We start from the raw sequence: 23,123 nt of genomic DNA on the forward strand, positions 1-23,123 counted from the left end.
GGATAGGAAAAGATTTGGCCTCTATCTGTAAGGATTTATGAAACAGTACTCTCTGAATGTACCCAGGATCTCAGTCATAGATTAGCAGGCTAAGAGGGAGCATTGCCACTCAAGGTTCTGCTGTCAATCGTTGAATCTTGGTACTAGGTCAATCAATGGTTCCTCTCCCCTCCCTCTCTCTTTTTCTCTTTCCCTCTCTCTCTTTTCAGTGATCTTCTCAGATCAGTGGAGGAGGGAGAAAAATCAATGGAGTAAAGTAATCACTTGGCGGAAGATACAGCGAAGGCCCGAGGCCCGCCCAGCTACCTGAGTTCCATTTCACGCATCAGCAGCTGCAACACAAACACACAGCGCTAGCCTGTACTCCCATCTTAAACAACATGAGCAGCCCCGACGCTCCATACCCCTTGTGACCTATTCCTCCCCAGAGGAAACTCCCAGATTGCACTGCAGCACACCGCCACTGTCTACCCACTAGCAGGCTATTGATCTGCAGTCCTACACACTCAGGCTCTGACAGCACTGGCTATACCACATTTCCAAAATGCCAAGTGGCAAAAATACGTCTCCCTGCTTCTGACATCATCGGCTAATGTGCACGGGGACGGTGTCATGTTGAGTCCATATGGCCCCTGTTCGATAATGCAATAGTTTTACGGCTCTGTGTCTACAAAATGGTGCAGTGAGCCATTTAATGAATTAAACAAAATGGCTCCATTTGAATGGAGTAATTTGCTATCAAGTTGAGGAGTCTCTGGCATGTTGATGATAATGCTGCAAAGCTTGTTAAACTTTTATGTCTTTTGTTGAATGTTTCTCCCTCTTACTCATACAAATTATTCAACCTCTGACCCCATTCTCTGGCTAACATTTGGAGCAGCCTCCCCTCTTCTCACAGCACCGTATGACTGCTATTACCTTTGGCTGGCTTGTGAGGAGAGTGGGTGGAGGGTCACAGTGGGTGGCAGGGAGAAGGAGTCATGTGTGGGTATTTGTTTAACAATTCTAAAATGCAAATGACTGTATACACTGAAGAGCTGCTGTACTAACAAAGGACCTAAGGGAGAGGTCAGCAGTGTTTCAGAGGGGTCAGGCTAAGGAGGGACGGCCGCTGCATTAAATCCTAACAAGACAGATTTCAGCGTGTCCCCAGGTCTCAGCACCCATGTTGTTTATGTATGGGGTCAATATGAGCCTGTCATTTCTGGTGGGTTTATCCATTTTAAGCTGCCCTTGTTCAGCTTTAGTAGCTTTATTAGTTTGCATAGGAGCAGGGAGAGGCTACTGTAGCTGTGAACTATACTATACATGAACTATATGAGGCTGTGTTTTGAGAGTCAGCTTTTAATACACTTATCAGGAATTGCAAAACACTGTTTTGAGAAAGAGAATAAATATGCAATAGTAAGTCTAAGAAGTGGAATGAAAAGGGTGTTTAAAATAATCAAATGCAAATACTCTGAACTGAATTCATAACGCATGTTAAAAAAAATAATCAGTGGATCATGAAGTGGAGAATTTTGAATGAATTTATTTGTTGTATAAATGTTGTGGGAGGTTAAGAGGGAACAATTGGTCATTTGGTCAGTTGGTTTATAGATTAAAACAATGTTCCAGGATTTCAGTCTCAGTCTTGGATACATATTATTTAGAGGATAAGATCCCATGAAAAGACGAAAACCAAGTATTGCCTGTGTGTGTCAAAGCCTGATATTTCTAATTCCTCTGTGTGAAAGAGCTCTGTTGTTATAAACTATTAAAAACACATCATTAAGCCACACTGTTGCACTGGGTGACCTATTCCGTCAATGCCATGAACACACACTGTAGTTTATTTTGACTCAATCCCACACACAAATCTGCAGCTCAATTCGCAATATTTACCCCTGTTTGGGTAATGTTTGCTAAAACTACAATGCCCAGTTGTTTTAGGGAATTTGTCAGATTTTATGGTTGGAATTTTTGCCTTTATTTGACAGATGAAATTAGAGAGACGGGAAACCTGTGTAGAGAGGAGTGTGACATGCAACAAAGGTGTAAGGCTGGAAATTACATGGTTGTGTCTTAACTGATGGGCTCTTGGAACACCTGTTTTTAAAGAATACATCTTTAGCAGATGGGCTTGGGGCTGAAAGCTACAGAAAGGTGGCATAGAAGCAACACAGTAAGTTGGTTGTTCATGGCTTCTTTTCATGGAATTTGTTTACAATAACAAAAATACAGAATATCGCCAGCCTTATCCTTTAACCCCTGACAGTTTGTCACTTCTCATGCACTACAGCAAAAGAAGTAAAACAAAGTGAATCATCAGATGCATATTTGTTTGAATCTTCTGCTTTCAAGATGTTAAAAGTGTACTCCACAGATTTACTATTGTACTGCTATAACACTGTCAGACTCACAATGGAAAGTTTTAAGATGGTTTCAAACCTGCCTTGTTTAGGCTGGTTGAATTGGACTCTAGTTCGTTTTCCCTATTGGTACGATTCATTTGGGCAGATGAACACAGCAATTGTACTCGGGTGCGGACCAAAACAATCTCTAAGTCCCTTTGAGGGAGTGGTCTTGGTCCAGTCAAAAATGAATTCTGTCTTGTTTACCGTTGGAACATAATTCGACCTTGATTCAACCCAACTAAGGCGTGCTCTGCAGCTTTAAGCTAAACGGCTTCTGTAGCCAGGTGTGCTTTGCATACTGGAATGCAGAAGAGTGAAATCAACAGTTGCTACTAACTGGAGAATGAAATACAATGCAAGTCAACCCAATGCACTTGTACAGTGTGTGTGTGTGTGTGTTATGCTAGTTGTGGCTAATGTAGCCTGGAGCTGCTAGCTTCCAGCAGAGATGAGGAGCAGGCTACAGACGTTTGGTAACCTCACTTAACTTCACACCCACATACTGTTTTCACTTTCAAACCTATAGTCTTCAGCCCCCACCCAAACTGACTCAAGTGACATCAATTGAGGCAATTTATCAGATTTTGTATAATTTTTTTCCATATCTGCAGTACTACTCCCAAAAACCTGTAAACACACTTTGATGTGGAGAATCAGTGGAGTTCCCCTATGAGTACTTGCAATGTGTTATATTGTTAGCTATGCTAATTGTGTGGCACAGCAAAAAGTCCACAAACTGTGACCAAACTCTTGTTCCATCCAACTGAGATTATATTTTTTGTCAGTGTTATCCTGGATATATGGTTATTTACTGAGGAAAAGCTGAACTGCTGCCCACCATTTTTTAAGTCCCTGTGACCACAGACAGCTCTGTCCTTTTTGCCACAGGCTAATGCACATCTTGGTCAGACTCACTCAATTTAAGTAAGGGGTTTGTTTTGCTTTGATGGTAGGTAGGCTCCATTAAACCTGACATATATCAAAGCAAGACACCATCTGCTGTGATGTTTGTGTGAGCACGCTTCCTAAGAATCACCCCGCTTTGTCACCCTCATGCAAAATATTTCCTCTTTGTGAGGTTAGTTTTGAGAATTCTTCAGCCTGTTGTGTCTCCATTAACCTCTTACTGTATGAGGGTTAAGAGCAGGTGTATATTTATTCTCTGCTGTCAGCTCAGGGAGACTTGGCTAAACATTTCGCCAAAACATGTTTCAGCCACATCAGGCATTCTCCGGGGTTTTGAGAGCAGCGTGGCCCTGCGCTGCTGGAACATGGTCACTGCCAAGGCCGAGTCCCCGGGACTTTGACAGCGTTGTGATTACTCAGTGGCAAACTTTAGGCTTTTCCCTTAGCTTATAGGCAGAACATGTTCCAGAGTGGCGCAGGGTCACCCTGATCTCTGATGACTCTCCTCCTCCTCCTGCTCTCTCCCTCGTTCTCCCTCTCCTTGTCTGTGTTTTTTTGGTGATGTTATCTTTTCACTCTCCTCCCACTCACTGCTGTTCCCTGAAGCTGTCTCGGGGATGAACGCCTCATTGTTTTTGTCCTTGCGCTGCTTTCCAAAACTGCGTTACTGGATGTGGATGTTGAGCAGCCTCACACTCTATTTGACCTTTTTGTTTTTAAAGAAGGGGAGGTCATGTCTGGGCCAATTACACTTTATGCAATTATGCATTTCACTTTGAATACATCCAAAGTCAGTTTCATTCATGAAGTTTATTACTAGAGACTGTTTGTTCCCAGTTCATAAGCTGTTGGGGATGTTCTCCTTTTGTGAAATGAAGACATAACCATGTTTATGCTTATGGCTCTGACAGATGAACTTGTTGCTCTCAAGTCTCAAGGGTAGGAAAAAGTTCAAATGTTCAGCCACATTTCTTTCTGCTCATTTAATATAGACTGTTGTTGTAATCTGGTACAGTACAAATATTATATTATATATTATATTATATTATATAATGCACAGTAAGTATAACTTACAGAGCACCATATTGTTTTTGACAACTGCCAAGTTTCTAATCAGTTGCCTTCCAGTTGTTACATGTTCTCTGAAGCCATCTAGCGCCGCATGTTGAGGCGCTATCCATCTGTTTGCCCAGGTTGCGTCGGTTTATTTTTTATTCCGATCATGCACGGTACCAGGTTCCACACAAATCAAGTGCACCTTCAGATGTCGTTTCTCCACAGGGGGCTGAGTGATCGAGGAGAAGACGCGGTGCCTCCTCATGAGGGCTCTAAAATTGATGTGCCCTTTTGGCTCTAGTGAGGGTGACCTTAAAAAATCAGAAACACTCAGTGAGCGGCACAGCCACTGTCTCACTGCTGATCAATCTCAATCCTCCACTCAGCCTCCCTCCACGCTATTCAGACTCCAGAGCAGTCAAATACCAAGTGCTCATGTGCTTAAATTCTTGTTATGTGCGGGCAGGTTGAGAGAATTCCACAAAGCCGTGCAGTCAGATAGTGTGCGCTTTGTTAAATATTGAGTGAATGTCTTGTGCATAACTACATCATGTCAGATAGTGAGACAACCCTGATGGAAAAAGAAAGCTATTAGAGGGAATGTATGAAGTAGCAGATGTTTCCAGAATTTAAATGTGGCAGGCCCTGACAACGACTGACAAGCTACCAGTATCTGACATCGCCTCATGCAGTTTTTCTCCCACTTTTGGGAAAAAAAATTCTCTGCAATCAAACCTTTTATCAGCGGTGGGCCCAAGAATAATTATCTGCACTTTGGCTGGCTTTGCATTTTGTTATTTGATAATTACTGTTGTCCCTGGAGATTTCTCATTAGGATGTTGACCTTGGGGAGGTGCACGCACCATTGACATCTTAACTAAAGACCGGAACATGCTTGCACAATGCACATGCAGGGACACTCTGATCGCATTGTCCGCTGAGAGCCAACTGGAGCGGAACAGGCAGTGGAAGTTCAGGAAGCGTGGATAAAAAAACTGAATGTGATGAAGTGCTGCATGGGCAAGACGTCTTCAACGACCCCCCCCCCCCATCTCACCTCCCCTCCAACCAGAGCTCAGACACACCAGGATTTCATACGCCAGGACACACATACATGCTCCCGATAGCCCATTACCTCAACCTGCCTCTCCACCTCCCACTGACCCTGTCATCCCGTCCCCCCCACCCTACACACACACCTCCCGACTCATTACTCCCTCACCGCCTATCTGCCGCGGTTCTCCAGCCCTCCACCTGTTCTCTCTCCTCGTCTCATTCTCGCTCATTCCCCGCAGGTCGGTTCTCTGTTGATGTCAAGGTAGGCAGCGTGGTGAGTAATTCTCCCAGTGATACAGGGCTCCTGACCTTTCATTGCACTTTAAGGAAAGAGGGATTTTTCTCCCTCCTCACCGGCGTCACTCCTCATCGGCCGTGACGGCTCACCGTGCATTCTGGCGCTCCGGCCTGGCCCTGGACTGGGAAGAAGGGGGGGTGGGGGGGTGGAGGTTGATGTGGGGGATTGCGCTGTCAGGGTGCAGAGTGTCAGGCCTGACCCCCCAGGTGGCCTACAGGCTGACAGCAGACAGAGCTGCTATTTGTTGCCTGAAACACCTCTGAGGAAGATGTCAGGTGGCATCACGGCAGCACATCACCTGCCCCTGAGGCCTCTCTATGCACTCCACCTTCACATTTATGAACAACCTCCATCCAGACACTGTACAAGTGACATATATCACATCCATCCCATCCATACAGTTGCCACCAGCCTTTGAGCAATGCCCTTATTTGACATGTGATCGAAAACCTATTCCATCCTTGACTGCGGTATCATAAACCCAAACCTAAAATGAAGCCTGTTTGAAACTCCTTCCCAGAAAGCCAAATGGTGAAACGATCCTCCATGCCACTTGACTGTACAGAGTAGTCATAATCCTCTGTTTTGTCTGAGCTCTCGTGACAGTCAGCCCTGTGGTTCAGAACAGAGGGGGATTTCCTGTGTTCTGTGGTTTGCCATAAGAGAGAGGTGTTTGATTTCCTCCCTGCCAGCAGCATAACTGCTTTAGAAAACACAAAGCCAGCAAACACATTTGATAACACACCATCACATGGAAAGAAGAGATGAGATGAGAAAACTCGAGAAAACAGAGGCGTGTAGGCAGCATCAGTGGCTGCAGTACAGTTCACACAGGGGTTAGCGGGGATCGGCAGAGCTGAGGCGAAGCTATAGTGTAAGTCACTGTAATGAAAAATGAACTAGACCTTAATTTGAGATCCTGTCTATGTCCTCCCCTCCTTCTTATAGCCCTCAAAGCCTCTTTTCTGCAGCTTTTCCTAATTTACACCGAGCCAGGAGAATGGGTAATTGCTGACCAGAAAACAGGTTTATTTTGCTATCCTATTAAAAACACACATGGTGACAATGTCCTTCCTCTGCCGCCGTGCGATCAGAGAGGCAGCACTAATGCTCTGGGCTTCACACACTTGAATGCACATGTAGGGGTGGGAATCTCAAAATTAGAAGTGGGATCACACTGGCGGTATAACAAGCGACAGTTCTTCTCTTTTATTTTATTTTTTTATAAGGAGGGTGTTGGTTGTTGTACAAGCCTCTTGCTCAGGAGTCCTAATTTCCTCATGGTCCCACAGTGACAAACCCTTTGTCAGTGACGAGGGCTTTGTAGATATTGACGTGCCTGGGGAGAGAATTTTTTTTTTTTTTTTTTACAATTATTATTATTCCAAACAATGGAGCTCACACAGGGACAGAAATGGGTCACAAATGGATTATCTATTTTGTGTTTGTTTGTTTTTTGACACCACTTTCATTGCGTTCTATATTTAGATGTTGTAAGGAAGCGTTTCATTATTGTGCCTTTGATAAAGTGGTGGGTGAGTTATGCAGCTGCGGCGCACAGGACCGCTTTAAGTCATAAAATGAAAACACAGAAACTCTTCTGATCTGCAACTGAGTTTTACAGTGAAAAGTAGGGAAAGATACTGACTGGAGAAAAGAGAACTGTGTGTATCTGGTGAGGTCTGTGCTAAATCATAAAGCCCTATACAGTAGATCACCCATGGGCCACAAATACACTTTTTTCACTGTAATAGAGTATCTTTTTTACTATACTGTACCCTCTTTGAGTTATTCAGCTGTCACACATATTTTTATTGCATAGACAATATATATTTTGTAGACTGTCATTTATCACCACATCAGAAACTTGCCAGCTGTAAATATATTCATCATACCTTTACATAATGGGTAAAACTAAATGTCACATAAATGACTCACGTGTATCTATGATGGCAGCTTAGTCATATCCTGCAGAGCACCTTGGTAGCCGAATAGTTACAGCACATGCCACGTACCTGCATGTCCCTGGCTCGACTCCGGCTTGGGACCCTTGTTGCATGTCATACCCCTCTCTCCCCTTGTTTCCTGGTTGCTTCTTCCACTGTCAGCTCTCCATTAAAAGCAAAAAATGCCTCAAAACACATAAAACTAGAAACACTGCCTCATAGTTGTATGCCAGTCAAGTTGTAGTTTACATCCATGTCTGTCCAGACTCATATAATATTAGTAGTGAAGACTTTGGAGGAATTTAATAAAATGTATTAAGTGTCTTGAGTTATGGCCAAAAACGTGTTTTGTGAGATCACAGTGACCTTGACCTTTGATCACCAAAATGCCCACTTGAGTCCAAGTGGACGTTTGTGCCAGATGTAATGAAATCCCCTCCAGGCGTTTCTGAGATATTGCGTCCAAAAGAATGGGACAGACATGAGGTCACAGTAACCTTGACCACCTTTGACCACCAAAATCTAATCACTTCATCCTTGAGTCCAACTGGATGTTTGTGCCAAATTTGAAGAAATCCCCTCAAGGCATTACTGAGATATTGTGTTCACAAGAATGGGACAGACAGATGGAGGCATAAATACAAAATAATAAAAAAAAAAACCTGCATCTGCTGATTTTTTGGCCACTTAGGTGCAACAGTTCAAGCTGAAACATAACATGAACAATAATATATTATGACCTTTGAAGTTGATATGCCAAACTTGTTAGCATACATTAGCACTTTTACACATCCAGCAGTTACGGAGCATCATTATCATTCATTTAGAGTTGTATTTCTGACCACCTGATGAATGCAAGTGCAATGTTCACATTTCTTTTAGTTCAGTTTTTGGTCACTGCCAACTCCTGACAGGAGTTTGTGACTCTTTAGCTGCTAAATGCTCCACTATGTTTACCAGCTAGCCGCTAACTGTGTCTGTTTGCTGAAAACAGCTGCCTGCTGTGGCTGAAAACAACACTATGACAACGGTGAGAGTGAACCAAAACAGTAAAGTTGCAACTAAAAACTAACTAAAACTAAAAACTAAAACAATTTGCCGATAGGTGTTATGAAATGTTCATTGAATGTTATCTTGGTAGTCTGAACGGTAAGCTTGATGGTCAATTTGAAAACTAATACTGCAGAAAAACAAACATCAGTGTGGTTTCTGAATCATAAGGGTGTTCTTTTTAAACTGGCTGTAAACAGAATAAATAAGCAAAATATAACCAATATATGAAATATATAGTGCAACAGTACAAGGAACACTATGCTCTTTTATCCTTTATACTAAAACACTACAAATGAATAAATTAATTCATCAATAACTTGATTAAATTATGATGCCATTCATGGATTGGTATGTAATTTGGAATTACAAGGATAAATCAATGAAAAACATTACAAATGAATTCAGTCCAATCTATAAATGCATTCAATTAAAGAGAGATATATTAAAAAGAACCCACCACTGGACATGCAGTCAAGTGCACAAACTGAACTTTGTGCCGGTGTGTGCAAATGTGTCCTTGAAACTGTTATGATAATAAATAGAGGTGAGATGGAAAAGTAAACATGGAACCAATTACTCAACTAAAATTGGAATTGATAAAATAATCCCCTTTAATTTTCCTTTTAAAGTGAATTCCACTCTTTATTTAGATATTAATCTATTTTTACACATTGATTGGCTTATTCGATTCTAAATCCATTTTAATATGATGTATTTATTGAAAAGGAAAGTGTTATATAAATCCCTTTTATGTTGCCCAGTAACATAATAATACATTAATAGCTTTATAACTATTTACAGAGCTTAAAGTATTGTTTTTCAGCATGAATGATACCATGATGAACCAAAACTCTGCTCTTTATACCCATAGTTCTACTAGGATACTATATGTAGTGGGAGGCTTCTTCCATTGTGATATGTTGGTGCTCTTCCTGCCCACACTTTATTCATTAATGAATACAGAGGACAACAGCACTAGTGCACCACTAAATGAGCACCAGCATTACGGTGCTTTGTCATCCTACAGCCATAACTCCTTTTATGGCTCTAACAGACACACAGTGTGGGTAATTAGCCTGGCTGTCACCACACCAGTGGGAATGAAAGGGCACCTTCTGACCTCAGGGTCACGCTGGATCAAAGGTCACTTTAGGGCCAGCAGTAAGACCAGTGAGCACACCATCCACTGCACACATAAGCTCTCACAATGCAGCTCTTACAAGTCCGCTGAGCCTTGTTATATTTCTCAGTGTATCTGCGCGTTTAATGACCTACAGTGACACAATAGATTATGTAAAAGAGGAGTAAACAGCAGCCTTAAAGAGCCGGAGACGAGGTCTGGCTGCCCTCTCCTCTTTGCTACATTACTGTAAGGTTGAAGGGTGAATGCGGCCCTAGGGACACAAGCCAGTAGATGGTGATGGGCTTACTGAGAGTGACATTTAAGATAGAAATGACATCAAGTGTGGCACCGCTGTGCCCTGTGGCAAGCCACCACAAGGAGGCAATGTCAGCATGATCTGACTTAGCCCCAAAATGCTGTGGATCCCCCACCCCTCCAATGCCATACACCCCCCTCCCCACACACACACACATATCTCTTACACTTGTCAACTGCATCTCATGTCAAGTGACAGTTAACAAGATCTGCCACCTTCCAGATGTGGATGTGCTGTTTTTGCCTCAGGGTGGATTTAGCTGCATGGATTTTATATAAAATACACAATAAATGTTCTTCTCTTTTTAGGCCTTTTTTGGGAAATTCTTTTTTTCCTTTGAGCGCATTAAAGCTAAATCCTCATTGCTACATTGAAAATCATGTCTATCCAACTGAGGTATTCAGCTATATCTAAGCTAAATGTGCTCAGGATGAGTAGAGGTGTCTTACTGTACCAGCAGTGTTCAAGGAAATAGATTTCATATCATATGAGGGCAAAACAGGAGAAAAAATGAATTACAGTTGTTGGGGCGAGTAGCTGCATCACCCGGTAAGCTCTCAGTATCAGGAAGCCACAAAATCCAATTATCTTATTCATACATGGCACAATGACCTTTGACTTAACATTCAAATAGTCAATTTCAGTAGAACTCACAGAGCCACAGGAGGCATGAGAAATTGTTTTTCTTTTTGCTCAAAGCTTATCTTGAACTGGTTCTATATTTTATAAGAGATCTGTTTTGTGTCCTACATAAGTCATCAGAACTACAACTCCCAAGGAGAATGGAGATCAGATAGGGAGGTCCGGCATCAAGGACAGGGAAGCCATTTAAAGGTGACATTTCAGTCAACGCAGCAGATGCTGCCAATCTATCTTTGCTGGGCTCTATCTCCTGCCCTCGTTTTACATCCCTATCTCTTTCTCTCTCCGCCCTTCTCTGCCTCTCTATCGCTCTTTCTCTTTTGGCTTTCTTGTGCTTTCTTCCTCTTTATCATTTTGCCCCCCCCCCTCCCCTGCACCATCCCCCAATCTGTGACAAGCTGACGATGCAGCAGGGAGGAAGCGGTGTAATAAAAGGAAGCGCTAATGAAAGGTTGAGCGGGGTCAACGTACTCACATACCTTTGCCGGGACAAGGGGACGAGAGGTCATTTATTCCAAGGGGACAAACTGTTTCACTTTTTGACTGGGGGGTGTCAAAAGTTCAAAAGGTCGCAATAAAGGGCACCAGGTCGAAGCCTCTGGGCTGAGATTCTGTGCGTCCTGGGGTCAGAGGTCAGACCAGGAATTCTGGGGTAAATGGGAGGTTGGCTGCGGGGTCAAAGGTGTAATCTCCAACCCCCGTTTGGACGAACATGTCTGAAAAAGTGAGAATTGTACTCTGTGTTTTGCCTGCGACTGGAGGTCAAACTTTACCTACAGCAGCAGCAGGTTTAGGCTGAAGGTGTAACTGTGATTTAATATTATAATTACACACAGTGGAGGGCATATAATGGGAAGTGATGGATCATATTATATTCATACTGCCAGAAGAAGAACTACGGCGTTTAATTAAACTTTTCAAGAATAACTGTTGCTGCATAGGATAAAATTTATGCAAGTAGTATAAGGTCCCAAGACAGCCATTGTTCTAAGACTCAAAATGTAGAGCGCCGCATACTGCAAGTTATTACAAGAGGGAATTACTGAAGGAGTTTCAATAATTTAAATAAACACATGTAGAATATTATGGAAGATAAAGCTGAAAAATGTCAGTTTTTCACAATAAAGAAGCACTGATATTAACAGTATAAAATTCAGCTCTACTGTCAGGTGAGATGAGCTCAGAGCCACTTTGAAATCAGTAGGTGTGACACTGCCATCTACAGGGGCAATGTAAAACAGTCAGAGTAATGTCAGCATTGCTATACTGCACCTTTGAAGACTGCAGCTCCAGAAAATGATACAGTGAATGAGAAGAGTTTAATATAATGACTAAAAGCAAGACGACGAGAGGCAGGTTTAAAGGTGAGTAAAAAAGGCAAAACACCATCTAGAGTATCAGCTGAATAGCTACATAATATGACATATAAAGCTAAAAACTATGATAATAAGTTTATTATACATTGGGATGTTTCACTAGAGGCTTATTTTATATCTGTGCTTTGCTCATCTGGACATAAAAGACTGACAAACTAGTTTTGTCAGTGCTGATTATTAGGTTGTATTCCTGACTGGTCCCAGTAGAGGGCAGTCCATTAGTTCTCAATACCATCACTGTTCTCACAGGAAAATGGCCAAAAGTGCCATTTTGATGGATATGTTTTCATATATGTATATGATCTCTGCATGATGAAAATGGTGTAGCTTTACCATTTCTTGCGAATGAGTTTCACCATTTTAGGCACTTGGTTAAAGGAGCACTCCACTAATTGTACACATCCAGTTCCACTCATCACAAGGAGTTTTACTCAAGCTGTGAAAAAGTGCCTCTGGAGGGAGCACTCCTAATTCTGAAAGAATATCTCAACATTGGACGGATTGCCATGAAATTTGGTATAAATATCCATCTCATCACAGGATGAATGCTGATTACTTTGGTGATCCCCTGACTTTTCACCATAAATATATTGAAATATTCCTACACCTACCAACAAGATTGTCACAAAATTTTGTGCAGACATTCATGGCTCCCAGACAATGTACCCTTATAACATTTATGATTACCTGTGTGGTGCTAGAGGATTATATCATCCAATATGTTGGTTTATAACCAAATACCTGCACAATGAATGATATTCCCATCAGCCTCAGCTGCACTTAGCGTTTAGTGCTAATTAGCGAATGCTAGCATGCTAACAGCTACAGTAAGACAGTGAACATGGTGAATACCGGACCTGTTAAACATCAGCATGTTAGCATTATTTTGAGCATGTTAGCATGCTGACATTAGCATTTAGCTGTGCCTTTGTCCTCACAGAGTCACCAGCATGACTGAAGACTCTTTGTCTTGTTTGAATCTGTATCTTGTGAATCCCCCAACTTAAGGACAGTGCACATTGCTAAAGTACTCCTTCAAAGGCATTAAATCAGGCCAGTATTTCATACAGTACTTCAGACAGCGGCAGATGTTCTACAGCAGGGGTCAGAATCCACCAGCAGTGGTCTTAACATATTAAATATGCAGCCATAACATTTTAAATACGCTGCAACACTAATAGCTACTTAGAGGATAGTGAGGCCAGATGAGCTACAGTGAGCTTGTGGTGAGAGATCAGCCTAAAGGACAGAGAAACAGCTATTACCACTGTTGAGGTGCCATTGAGCATGGCACTTAATCCCTAACTGCTGAGTGGCCAAGAGATCAGTCTGTCGTTGTACTGGGCAGCCTCCAGGTGTGAATGTGTGTAATTGGGTGAGTGTGAAGCAGGGCGTTACTGAAAAATAGCTTTCATGCTCAGTGAAACGACCACTGACAAATAAAATTTAAATAAAAGATAGAAAAGAAATAATCTAAGAAGTGTTTGAATTTCAGTGTCTGTATACACATCAGTGTGTGAAATGAAAGAAATTAAAGACAATATTCCTTCATAAAAAGCATTCTGAGCATATACCATACACATAAACAATAATAATTAAAAACTATAACGTGCATTACAAAAAGTCTAAACTGTATTCTACAAAAAGGATAATGGTCATGCAAATCTAATTTAATTTATCCTTAATCACACATACGAAATGGAAGTATATTTTACCAATAGATTACAACTTGCTACTTTAACTTGAAATAACTAAAACAATGCATTTTTATTTGGCATTTTGCTACTCCAGATTTGATTCGCAATAATGTCTCTAAAATAGGATTAATAGTAAAAAATAAATCCTTGCTGCAGTGAGCACAGACATGGAAATGTAAGTTACACTTTTGGATAGATAACAGTAAGTAAGGCTCTTGAATTTTCTTCTCTGAGACAGAGTATCGTCTTTGTTTCTTATGAACAGAGAAATATTGTCCTAATTCTCTGACCTAATTCTGCAGCGGAGCCCTGATCACAACAACATGAAAGGTCTTCTCTGTCTCTGTATGAGAGACAGAAAGACAGCGGGGCAGGAGAAGGTGTAGACAACTGTATGAGGGAGGAACGGGAGACTGGGGCTTTCAAGAGGAGATTAACATTCAGCCTGACATCAATAATCATTGTAATAATGTTATTTTCAGACGCCACCTGAGTGAGACCACCGCCTACAGGGAATAAGAAGTGGAACCTCTGACTTTAAGAACGTAAACTGATGTTTATCCTCAGAATAGATTTAAAGAAATGACTGTAATAAAAATTGTATGTATGTATTTATAGATTTATGGGATTTGTCAGAGTGAAACCCTGATATTTCTTCAGGTATCACTACTTTGAGAAGAATTAAATGTCTCTGCAGTGTCCCTGCAACACAGGCTGTTTGAAATGAAGAGAGTGGCTCAGTCATTGCATTAATGTGGGATGAAAGTGGTGAAGTCATGCTTTTGTCTCATAGATATTTTCCAGTTAATTCATTTCCATCACAGAAATAATGTGATGCACTTGTTCTTGGTGTCAAATCAATTGTCAAGTTTGGAAACAATAAGATTAAAAGTATTCCTGGACTCTATTATGCAAATCTTGAATTCAATGTGCGTCCAGACACAAACAGACATGAAACACATTTGATTACATGTGACAGAACCTTGATGGATCTCTTTATTCTGCGTGAATAACAACAGAAAAGTCATTAATAAATTAGTCTTTTGTCTCAGTCAACACAGTCACTAGAAGTTTAACCTCACTTAGTGATTGCTTCATCTCTATCAGGTCATTATCATAATCATTTCAGACACATGCCAAACAAAGACCGTCTGTGCATTTGTGTTGTTTATTGTCCTGTTACGGGTGGCCTGGCCCTCTCTGAGACCAGCGTTGGACAGTGATGGCTCACTGCATCTATTGGATTATGTTAGGGATTTTAAACTAGGATTAGGCCATTGGGCTGTAGACAGCATGGGGGCTGCGTGAGCTTTTGCATCACAGGGGTGTGTGAGGGTGCATGTGTGTGTGAAAGTGTCCAGAGGCCACAGCGTGCAGCTTGTCTCCACTTGGCTCCATTGTCTTTGGCACAGACCTTCAAACATGAACCTGTTCTGCTTCACGCTGGTAAGATTAAACTTCTGAGCTATAACTTTTAGGTTTGTCTGTTAGGAGAACTTGTTTAGTCCCCACAGCCTTAAAAGAGTGGGTAAGCAGAGGGAAGTCGGTGTGCCGCTGTGGGAGGGACTGGTGATGTTATTGTTGTTGACAAGGATCTGAAATGGGCTCTCTGGGGACCGCGACAAAACTGCAAACAACTTTCCCTCTTTCTAAGATTCATTGAGGTTTTTAGACGTAGTCATCCTTTGCTGTGCTTGTATTTGCTGCATTGTGTGGGCTACTTACAACCGTAAATGTAGTGTAATACCTTCATATTTGTGTTTATCATGTATTACATGTTAAACTGACACATTTCCAACTTTGTTCCTATAATGTAATAACAGTCAGTGTTAGTGCATAAATACCATTTCTTGCATTTGTTATCAGTTAATAAAGATGAAGTTAATTAGTGACAATTTATAGCTGGCCAGTGCTACATTAGAGTCTTTACTCTCAGGAAGAATCCTAGTGAGTAGTAGACTAACTAACAGTAGTACAATATGTCATCAGACTAATGAACTCAAAACCATAATAACACAGCAGCATCAGATGTTCTTTTCGCCTGAACAAACCACGACAGATTTAAGTCAGTGGTTACACAACTGATCCCATTAGTTAAGGTTGAAAAACTTTGTGTTTTATTGTATGTATTTTAGTATACCCTATGGCTAATGATATACAGATAGAGAACATTTAAAAATGGGGAGATGTAAATCCAAAACATGCAACTTGAAAAGTATATATCAAAAGTTGTTGTTTTACATGTCAGGATTTATCAGTTTATAGTATCTGTGTCACTTTCGTAAGGTTTAGATTATTGGACTTCTTACCCGTCAGTTCATCCTGTTCTGTACATAAACAAACAGCGGCTGTAGCTGATGAAAACATGACATGAGGGACTAATTCACAATGATACAAGCAGTTTGTAACATAAGCTGAGTTTGTCATGAGATGAAGGTTATGGGCAGGTCCAGCAGAACCTCACCCACCAACATAAATATGGCCGACCCAGCTCTGTAGAATATTATAAATATTAAGAAACATCTCAAAATGTCACAATTTATTAATTCATTAATTTAAGTATATCTTCTGTAAATGTTATGATCCTTCATTATGGTCTAAACATTGTTCAAAGCTTCTTTTACAATGTAACATATGTGCTTCTAGAGAATATTAAATCCTTTTGACTTTCATTTTGTTTATTACCTAAAATCAATCAAATTTAAAGATAATTAGTCTAAAATAATAATATAATACACGTGTAATATGTCATTAAACTCCAAATTCCAGAAAAATAACCAAACATGTGATCTTGGTGTATCAAGCTACTGCCCTGGTTGAGGGATGTTGACTGAATCTTCCAAATGGACATTTGACACAAACACAAATGTGAAATGTGTTCATCTTTTCTTTTTTTTTCCTCTTTTTTTTTTGTTATGCACTTTTTTGGACAGACGTTGACTCATCTTTTTTACTACCAGGCCTTTTGGAGATTCGTTTTTTTGCCTAAAATGTTTTACCATAAGTTTCCAAGGGCTTTCAGTTTTCTCAGTTTTAATCAATTTTTCCATATTGCATAGAGTACTTCTCACATCCAGCCTTTTCTTTTCACATGGCCAGGCATTTTGACTGAATTGATGTGATCATGGCAGCACGCTGACCTGCACTACCCTTGGACTGAGGAAATTAAGCACAAAAAGTACACCAAAGTGCTTGGATATTGATTACACATATTTGAGTGACACGCTGTACATGCAGCATAATTACATCAGTGTGGATGCCAAACCATTAGATTAGAAGACATGCTCTTCTCCCCCCGATGTAAGGCTCTTCATTGATTTTGTTTTGTGTAGTCGGACTGATGATTGATTCCAGACAATTCCTCCTTGATGAGCCTCAACAACAGCATATAGTTAGTCTGAAAGATTGAACAAAGCCTGATCGCTGTACTGTATTTAAACAAAAGCTGCTGTCACTATGGCTGCTGATGATAGTTTTTTTTTCTCTAGGAGGGCTCCACAGAAAGTGTTTATGAACCAGCCTACAGCCAAACACTGAAAGAAGTCCTACCCAACTACCAGTGCAGTCCTCTTCTGAGGCATAAACATGAATGGGGTGGCTCAGATCCGTCCATCAATTCTGTAAGTTTATTATCTTTCTATTCAGATTTAGACCTAATCAAACATTGATGTTGCAACATTCAAACCATTTTGAAACTGCTGAGTTTAGAGAGTGGTGGCAGCTTTAGAATGACTGCTCTGCACAACCAAGGGTCAGCTTCTGGAAACTGCCAGGTCGAGGTGTGACAGAGGTGTTGATATGAGGTGTGGCATGTTCACTGGTACATGTCGCCTCTTTTAGACTGAAAATAAACCTGTTCCCATATTGTGTGTTGCCTGGATCCTGTGCAGCTGATGCAGGTGCAGGCAAAGCTTTGCAACAATGTAATTAACAAGGACAAAAGGCACAGAGAGCAGAAAGCTGCACACTAGCTGGAACAATTTGCAGAGTCTATCGGATAATGGCTAGTGCATCTGATCAAATGGACTTTTTATTGCTTTTCCTTCCATAATTCCTTTCTTTCTAGTTTTGCTAAAAGTTGTACTTTGTTTCCTCAAGGACCGACCTCAGAGTACAATCAAATTAAAAAGGAACAATAGAAGGTATGTGAGTTTTCATGGCTCATCTTCCTTCCATTTTTTCCATTTCTTACTTATAATTCAAATAGATTCTTTGTAGTTTTGTTTGTCTTTACTCATATTTCATTCTTCAGAATCAACTTATTCCCTATTAGGGAATTAAAACATTTGTCATTTCATTTTAGGTCATGTCTACCAACGTCACCCTTGGACAATGAAACATTAGGTTGGTACAAAAATGATCAAAGCCAATGATGTTCATGTTTTTAATGTAATTTATTACCCCTGAACGGTTAGAACTTTATGCAAACCTAGTAACTTTGTTCTCACACTGCGTACATTTTGAACCCAGCTACAATGTGACAGCTTGTCATCTGCTTCTCTTTCCCCTCCATGTTGTATGTTGCAGAAAAAGACATTAATCATGCCTGCTGGATGTCATCTTGTGACAAGAAGGACTTATCTCATCAAAATAAAGTCCAGAGCAGAGGTAAAGAAATATGCCTACCTGAGCAATTTCACTATGAAACCATCGTCCACTGAGGTTAGAGACTACACCAAAGAAACCGTTGATGTAGACTTAACAGAGTGAGTGTATAAGAGCTGAAGGAAACAGATATAAAATGGTGAATGTAAGACTAGCTGGTATTATCCACCATAGGATCACTGTTAATAGCATTATTGATTTGTATGTTTGACACTATGTGAATTAAGATGAAATAAAGCAGTGTCTGACCTGTGTGGACTGATCCTGCAGAGACGTGTAAAGCTCCCTGTCAGAGCAGCATGTTGACAAGAGATGACAGAGTGAAGGAGCTGAACTCTCAAAGGACACAGACACATCTACCAGCTCAGGTAAAACCACATTACTGTCACCTTACAGCAGGTTTCACCCTCCATAGAATGGTGAATATAGTATAGTAGCAATTTTTAAAATAACCCTATAAGCAAATATCCTCTAAATCCTCACATTTTGAATTGGAGCCAGTGCATACAAAGCAATATTGGGCAGCGGATAATATTCCCATTTTTCACACTGTCATTCACACATAACAATCACTTCAGCACCACAAATGATAATTATTTGCAAAGCTGTGCAGGTGGCAGAGTTTAGTCTTTTGTAATCCCGTACCCACATGACAGCGTGTGCATACCTGGCGAACCTCGAGGTTTGTGCACATGTTAGTGCACGTGAGAGAAATGACAGCAGCGGTTGTTTATCTTGGTCTTCTTCCGCTCTCCACTTACAGCAAGTGATGGAAACATGGAATGGATTCAATGACAGTAAAGTATTCGTAAGGTGCTACTAAAAATACCATATTAGGCCCTTGTAGATGATGTTTAAATGTGTCAAATCACAGAAATCTGGAAAAAGCTTCAAGTAAGTTAGTAGGTGTACATGGTTCTGCCAGAGGCTTGAGAAGGGAAAGAGTGAATGCAGAGTTAACGCGAGGGAGGTCAACTGTATGTCAGCCAAATCAGATACACTGTTCACTTTAATCTGCTTTATAATCGTCTTTATAAGGCCCTTTTATATCAGCCCCATGCTCTTTAGGACACTTGGATTTGCGCTATTTTCATGCCAACAGCTGATAGTTGAGAGGGAGACATCACAACAGGACAGCAATGCTTTGAATGCTTTCAATGCACTTATTGTTTCTTTATTTCAGGGCGGTGAAACTGCAGCTGACACAGCAGAATCAATGCACACAACAAGAAGACTAAAGAAGTTACAGAATCTGGTGCAAGCAAAGAGGGGACATCAGAGTGGAGCAGGAAAAGGGAAGAACACATCTGAGAATGATGGTGAGTTATTGTGGGTGATGTTCTTTAACCTGTGCAAGAGGCTGTGTCCAATCTGTTGTTAGTGGTATGAAGAATAATATCTGCTTATTTTCAGATGATTTGGCAGACGTGTTGAGTGACAGCAACCCAGTGCTCACCTGCATCGGCCTGGGTAAGAGAACAGAGAAGAAACCCTGTAAAACGGCTCCATCACCGCAGCAGCGGCGGCAGCAGCAACAGGCCAAAGATGTGTATGAAGATTCAGAGGAGGAGGGATTTTGGAGCCCACGGGTTAGAGATCATCTGTGGAGCCCTTTTGACTGTTCACAGCCGTGGAGTCCCTTCTACCACACCTGCCAACAGCCTCGACATGAGCTGTGGGGCTGCGGTGGTACCTTATCGCTGCCTCGGACGACAGAATGGGATCGTTTTGAGAGTTTGATACAGGAACTGGACAGCAAACAGTCAGATCTCTCTCCCCCACAAATGATCCGCTCCATCACAGATCTGCACCTCACACAAAACGCAGTAAGATATACGTGACACATAAAATATCTAAATGGCTCTGATTGGACTCGGTACTGTAAGCATTTATTTCTGCGGCAAAGTACAGTGCAGGAACTCTTTCCCGTGCTGCAGTTTATCTGTAGCCTGCTCCCAGATCTCTGAAGTATCATTAAACTGTGCTTTGCAGGGCCTGACTTTCTAATTGCACCACAGAGCTCTTTAGGGAACATTTAGACTAACTGAGCTGTGATTTAAATTTCCAGTTAATATTTGTTTTTTAGTGAGTATTCTGAACCAGAGGTTTTACAGCCTATTTCCAGCCTCAGTTAGCACAGTTAATGTGTCATAAACTTGCTAATTAATCATATTGTATCATAATCATAATCACATGAAAACAAAACAGTAAAAAAAAATTAAACAGTACAAGCAGATAATAAATATGAACTAGTTAGACAAAGAATATTCCTCATATATATATGAGCTAAAACATATCTATTCTTAAGAGTGGATTGTCAATAAATTATTACAACATTAATCTCAGAACAACAAGAGTAAACAAATTTTACATGTATACAAACAAGTTACATAGAATTCAGAGGGAACAATAAGGCTGACTATTGAAATGTTAGTGTTCACAATTTTGATTCAGAAGAAGGAAATATTTGTAAATGTTTAAATTGTAAGAAGGAGGGAGAATTTCAGATGTGCTGTGGGATTGTGTTCCAAATTTTAGTGTATGTACAGAAAAATGTTCGTAATCCATAGTTGTTATTAAAAGTGGATATGAGGTTCAGTTCATTTGTAACCGCTCTGGTGAAGAAGTGAAGACGGGAGGAGGTGATAGTATAGTTGATAATACAAATTAATACCACTAAGCACAGTATAATCATAAAAATTTAACAATTTAGATTGCGAAAATACTACATATGTCAAAGGAGAAAACATTTAAGATGAATTTTATAAGCTCTATTGTAGAGTCTGGCTATTGTTTCAATAAATTCTGTGGTAATAAGAGACAAAATTGGGAGACAGGAGGACATTTTTGAAAGTATGATGCCATGAAGATATGTATTAGAAACAGAAAGTGTAAGATATGGCCTGATCTGGTTGCAAACATATATTTTTCTTTTTCAATTCTTTTATTAGTCTCTGGATATGTTCACATATGAGGTGGGTGTCAAGATAAACACATAGGTGTTAGAAGTGTTAGAAGTGTGTAGATCATCCTGCTGAAACTGGCTGATGCAGACTTTAATATCCCAAAGAGATTATATAAGATGAAGATGTGTAGCTCACAACATGTTCATGAGTAACAGTGTTCTGTGGCTCTGACAAAATCACCCTAGTGATGCAAATTAAGTCATTTTCTTAGACTTTCTCACTTGAGTATGGGCTTGGAGACAAATTTATAAGCCTTTGTCTAGCGGAAGATGCTTCTGAGTTGTATTATGGGATGTGTGGGATGCAGTGTTTTTGGAGTTTGACCCACAGGAACTAAAAGTCAGGATATTTGATCTCCGCTGCTTCAATTTTGACAATTCTTTTTTAAATCTTTCTCTTGTGAGTCTCCCAGCGCTGCAGAAATACAAAATTAAACTGCTGCAGTGCCACTTTAACAGTATTGGAAAATGTAGTGCAAAGTACAATTTATCTCACACAGTTCATACAGGTCAGAGGAAACATGACCAGTTCTTTCATGACTTGAGAGCCTGATGGCATCAAGAGACCAGTAAAAAAGATCTTATTGTACTACACAACCCTGGGGAAGTGTCATGTTGAAGTATTCTGTTATCTTTGGCTCAGCAGGAACTCTTCTCTCACCTTTGCCAGTGGTGGAATTATGAATAAACCAGCTTTTGTTCAATACTTCATATGGGATCACATGACTGCATGTTTCGCATGAAAGAAACTAAAAAGCACTAATATATTATTAAACTGCCTCAGTGGGGTTAATAGGTTTCATATTTCTGCAAATGGTCAGGTATTTGACTTGCTGTACTGTGTGAAAACTCCTTCCTTTTTCTATTAATATGGCATATTATATTAATGGACACAATACACTGCAAATATGAAATGTATCCACAGTTGTATATTATTTTCATCATTAAGGACAATGGTATTATAGCTGCTTATCCAATCACTCAGTGTGTGACAGAGAGATCTCAGTTCACTAACGGTCAACGTTAGGAAACGATCCAAGAGTCAGTGTAACAGATGTTGTCAGAGCAGCACTGAATGACAGCTAAACTGAAGCTAGTGGCCAACCGGTCCTGCCTCCCCTTTAACGACACCTCTATGGTTTATTATGTCAGGAAAAAGTAAGAATATAGATCAGCAGAATATTGAATAAACTAAACATCAATACAGTAAATAGTACAAGATCAGTGTAACATGATTAGTCAAATACAAATCACAATATTTAGACTCAGGATATAAAAAAATGTACCATATCTAAGAACTGTCCAGCTGCCAGAGGTTGACCTAATTTAAGAACACAAACCACGAACAGAGAATAAACACCAACTGTTTATGTTGTGTGGTCACGTAAGAATACACATTGTAAACAGATAATATGCCCATCTGTCACCAGATAACACACAATTTAATCTCTCTTTTATCCCAACAGTTAACCAGATTTGGGAGATTTGACGCCTTCAGACAGCACTCGCCTTTGATGAAAACACAGGATAATGGAAGCTCTCTGGTAAGAGAAGAGAGCTTGTCTTTCCAGGAATTTAGCTTCCTAAAACATCCTCCGCACCAAGCCAAAGATGATTTTTAGAGAGAAAATGTACATTGTGTTTATTTGGCAGTTGCGGGGGAGCCGTCTATTTACAGGGTGTTTTGT

At 40.5% G+C, this 23,123-nt stretch overlaps 1 protein-coding gene across 1 annotated transcript in view; it reads left to right on the plus strand.

Annotated features, from left to right (window-relative positions):
* The window catches only part of samsn1b (SAM domain, SH3 domain and nuclear localisation signals 1b), a 61,049-nt gene that overhangs the window by 31,654 nt on the left and 6,272 nt on the right, over positions 1 to 23,123 (plus strand). Inside the window, exons 2-9 of the mRNA XM_067607357.1 lie at positions 17,354 to 17,485; positions 17,964 to 18,007; positions 18,169 to 18,209; positions 18,393 to 18,473; positions 18,741 to 18,838; positions 19,654 to 19,789; positions 19,884 to 20,296; positions 22,902 to 22,979. Of these exons, the coding sequence (XP_067463458.1) occupies positions 18,419 to 18,473; positions 18,741 to 18,838; positions 19,654 to 19,789; positions 19,884 to 20,296; positions 22,902 to 22,979 (780 nt within the window). The 5' untranslated portion in view covers positions 17,354 to 17,485; positions 17,964 to 18,007; positions 18,169 to 18,209; positions 18,393 to 18,418. The remainder of the gene's footprint in view (positions 1 to 17,353; positions 17,486 to 17,963; positions 18,008 to 18,168; positions 18,210 to 18,392; positions 18,474 to 18,740; positions 18,839 to 19,653; positions 19,790 to 19,883; positions 20,297 to 22,901; positions 22,980 to 23,123) is intronic.

This window comes from Thunnus thynnus, chromosome 13 (assembly GCF_963924715.1).
Source record: "Thunnus thynnus chromosome 13, fThuThy2.1, whole genome shotgun sequence".
In the NCBI taxonomy this organism is placed as follows: Eukaryota; Metazoa; Chordata; class Actinopteri; order Scombriformes; family Scombridae; genus Thunnus; species Thunnus thynnus.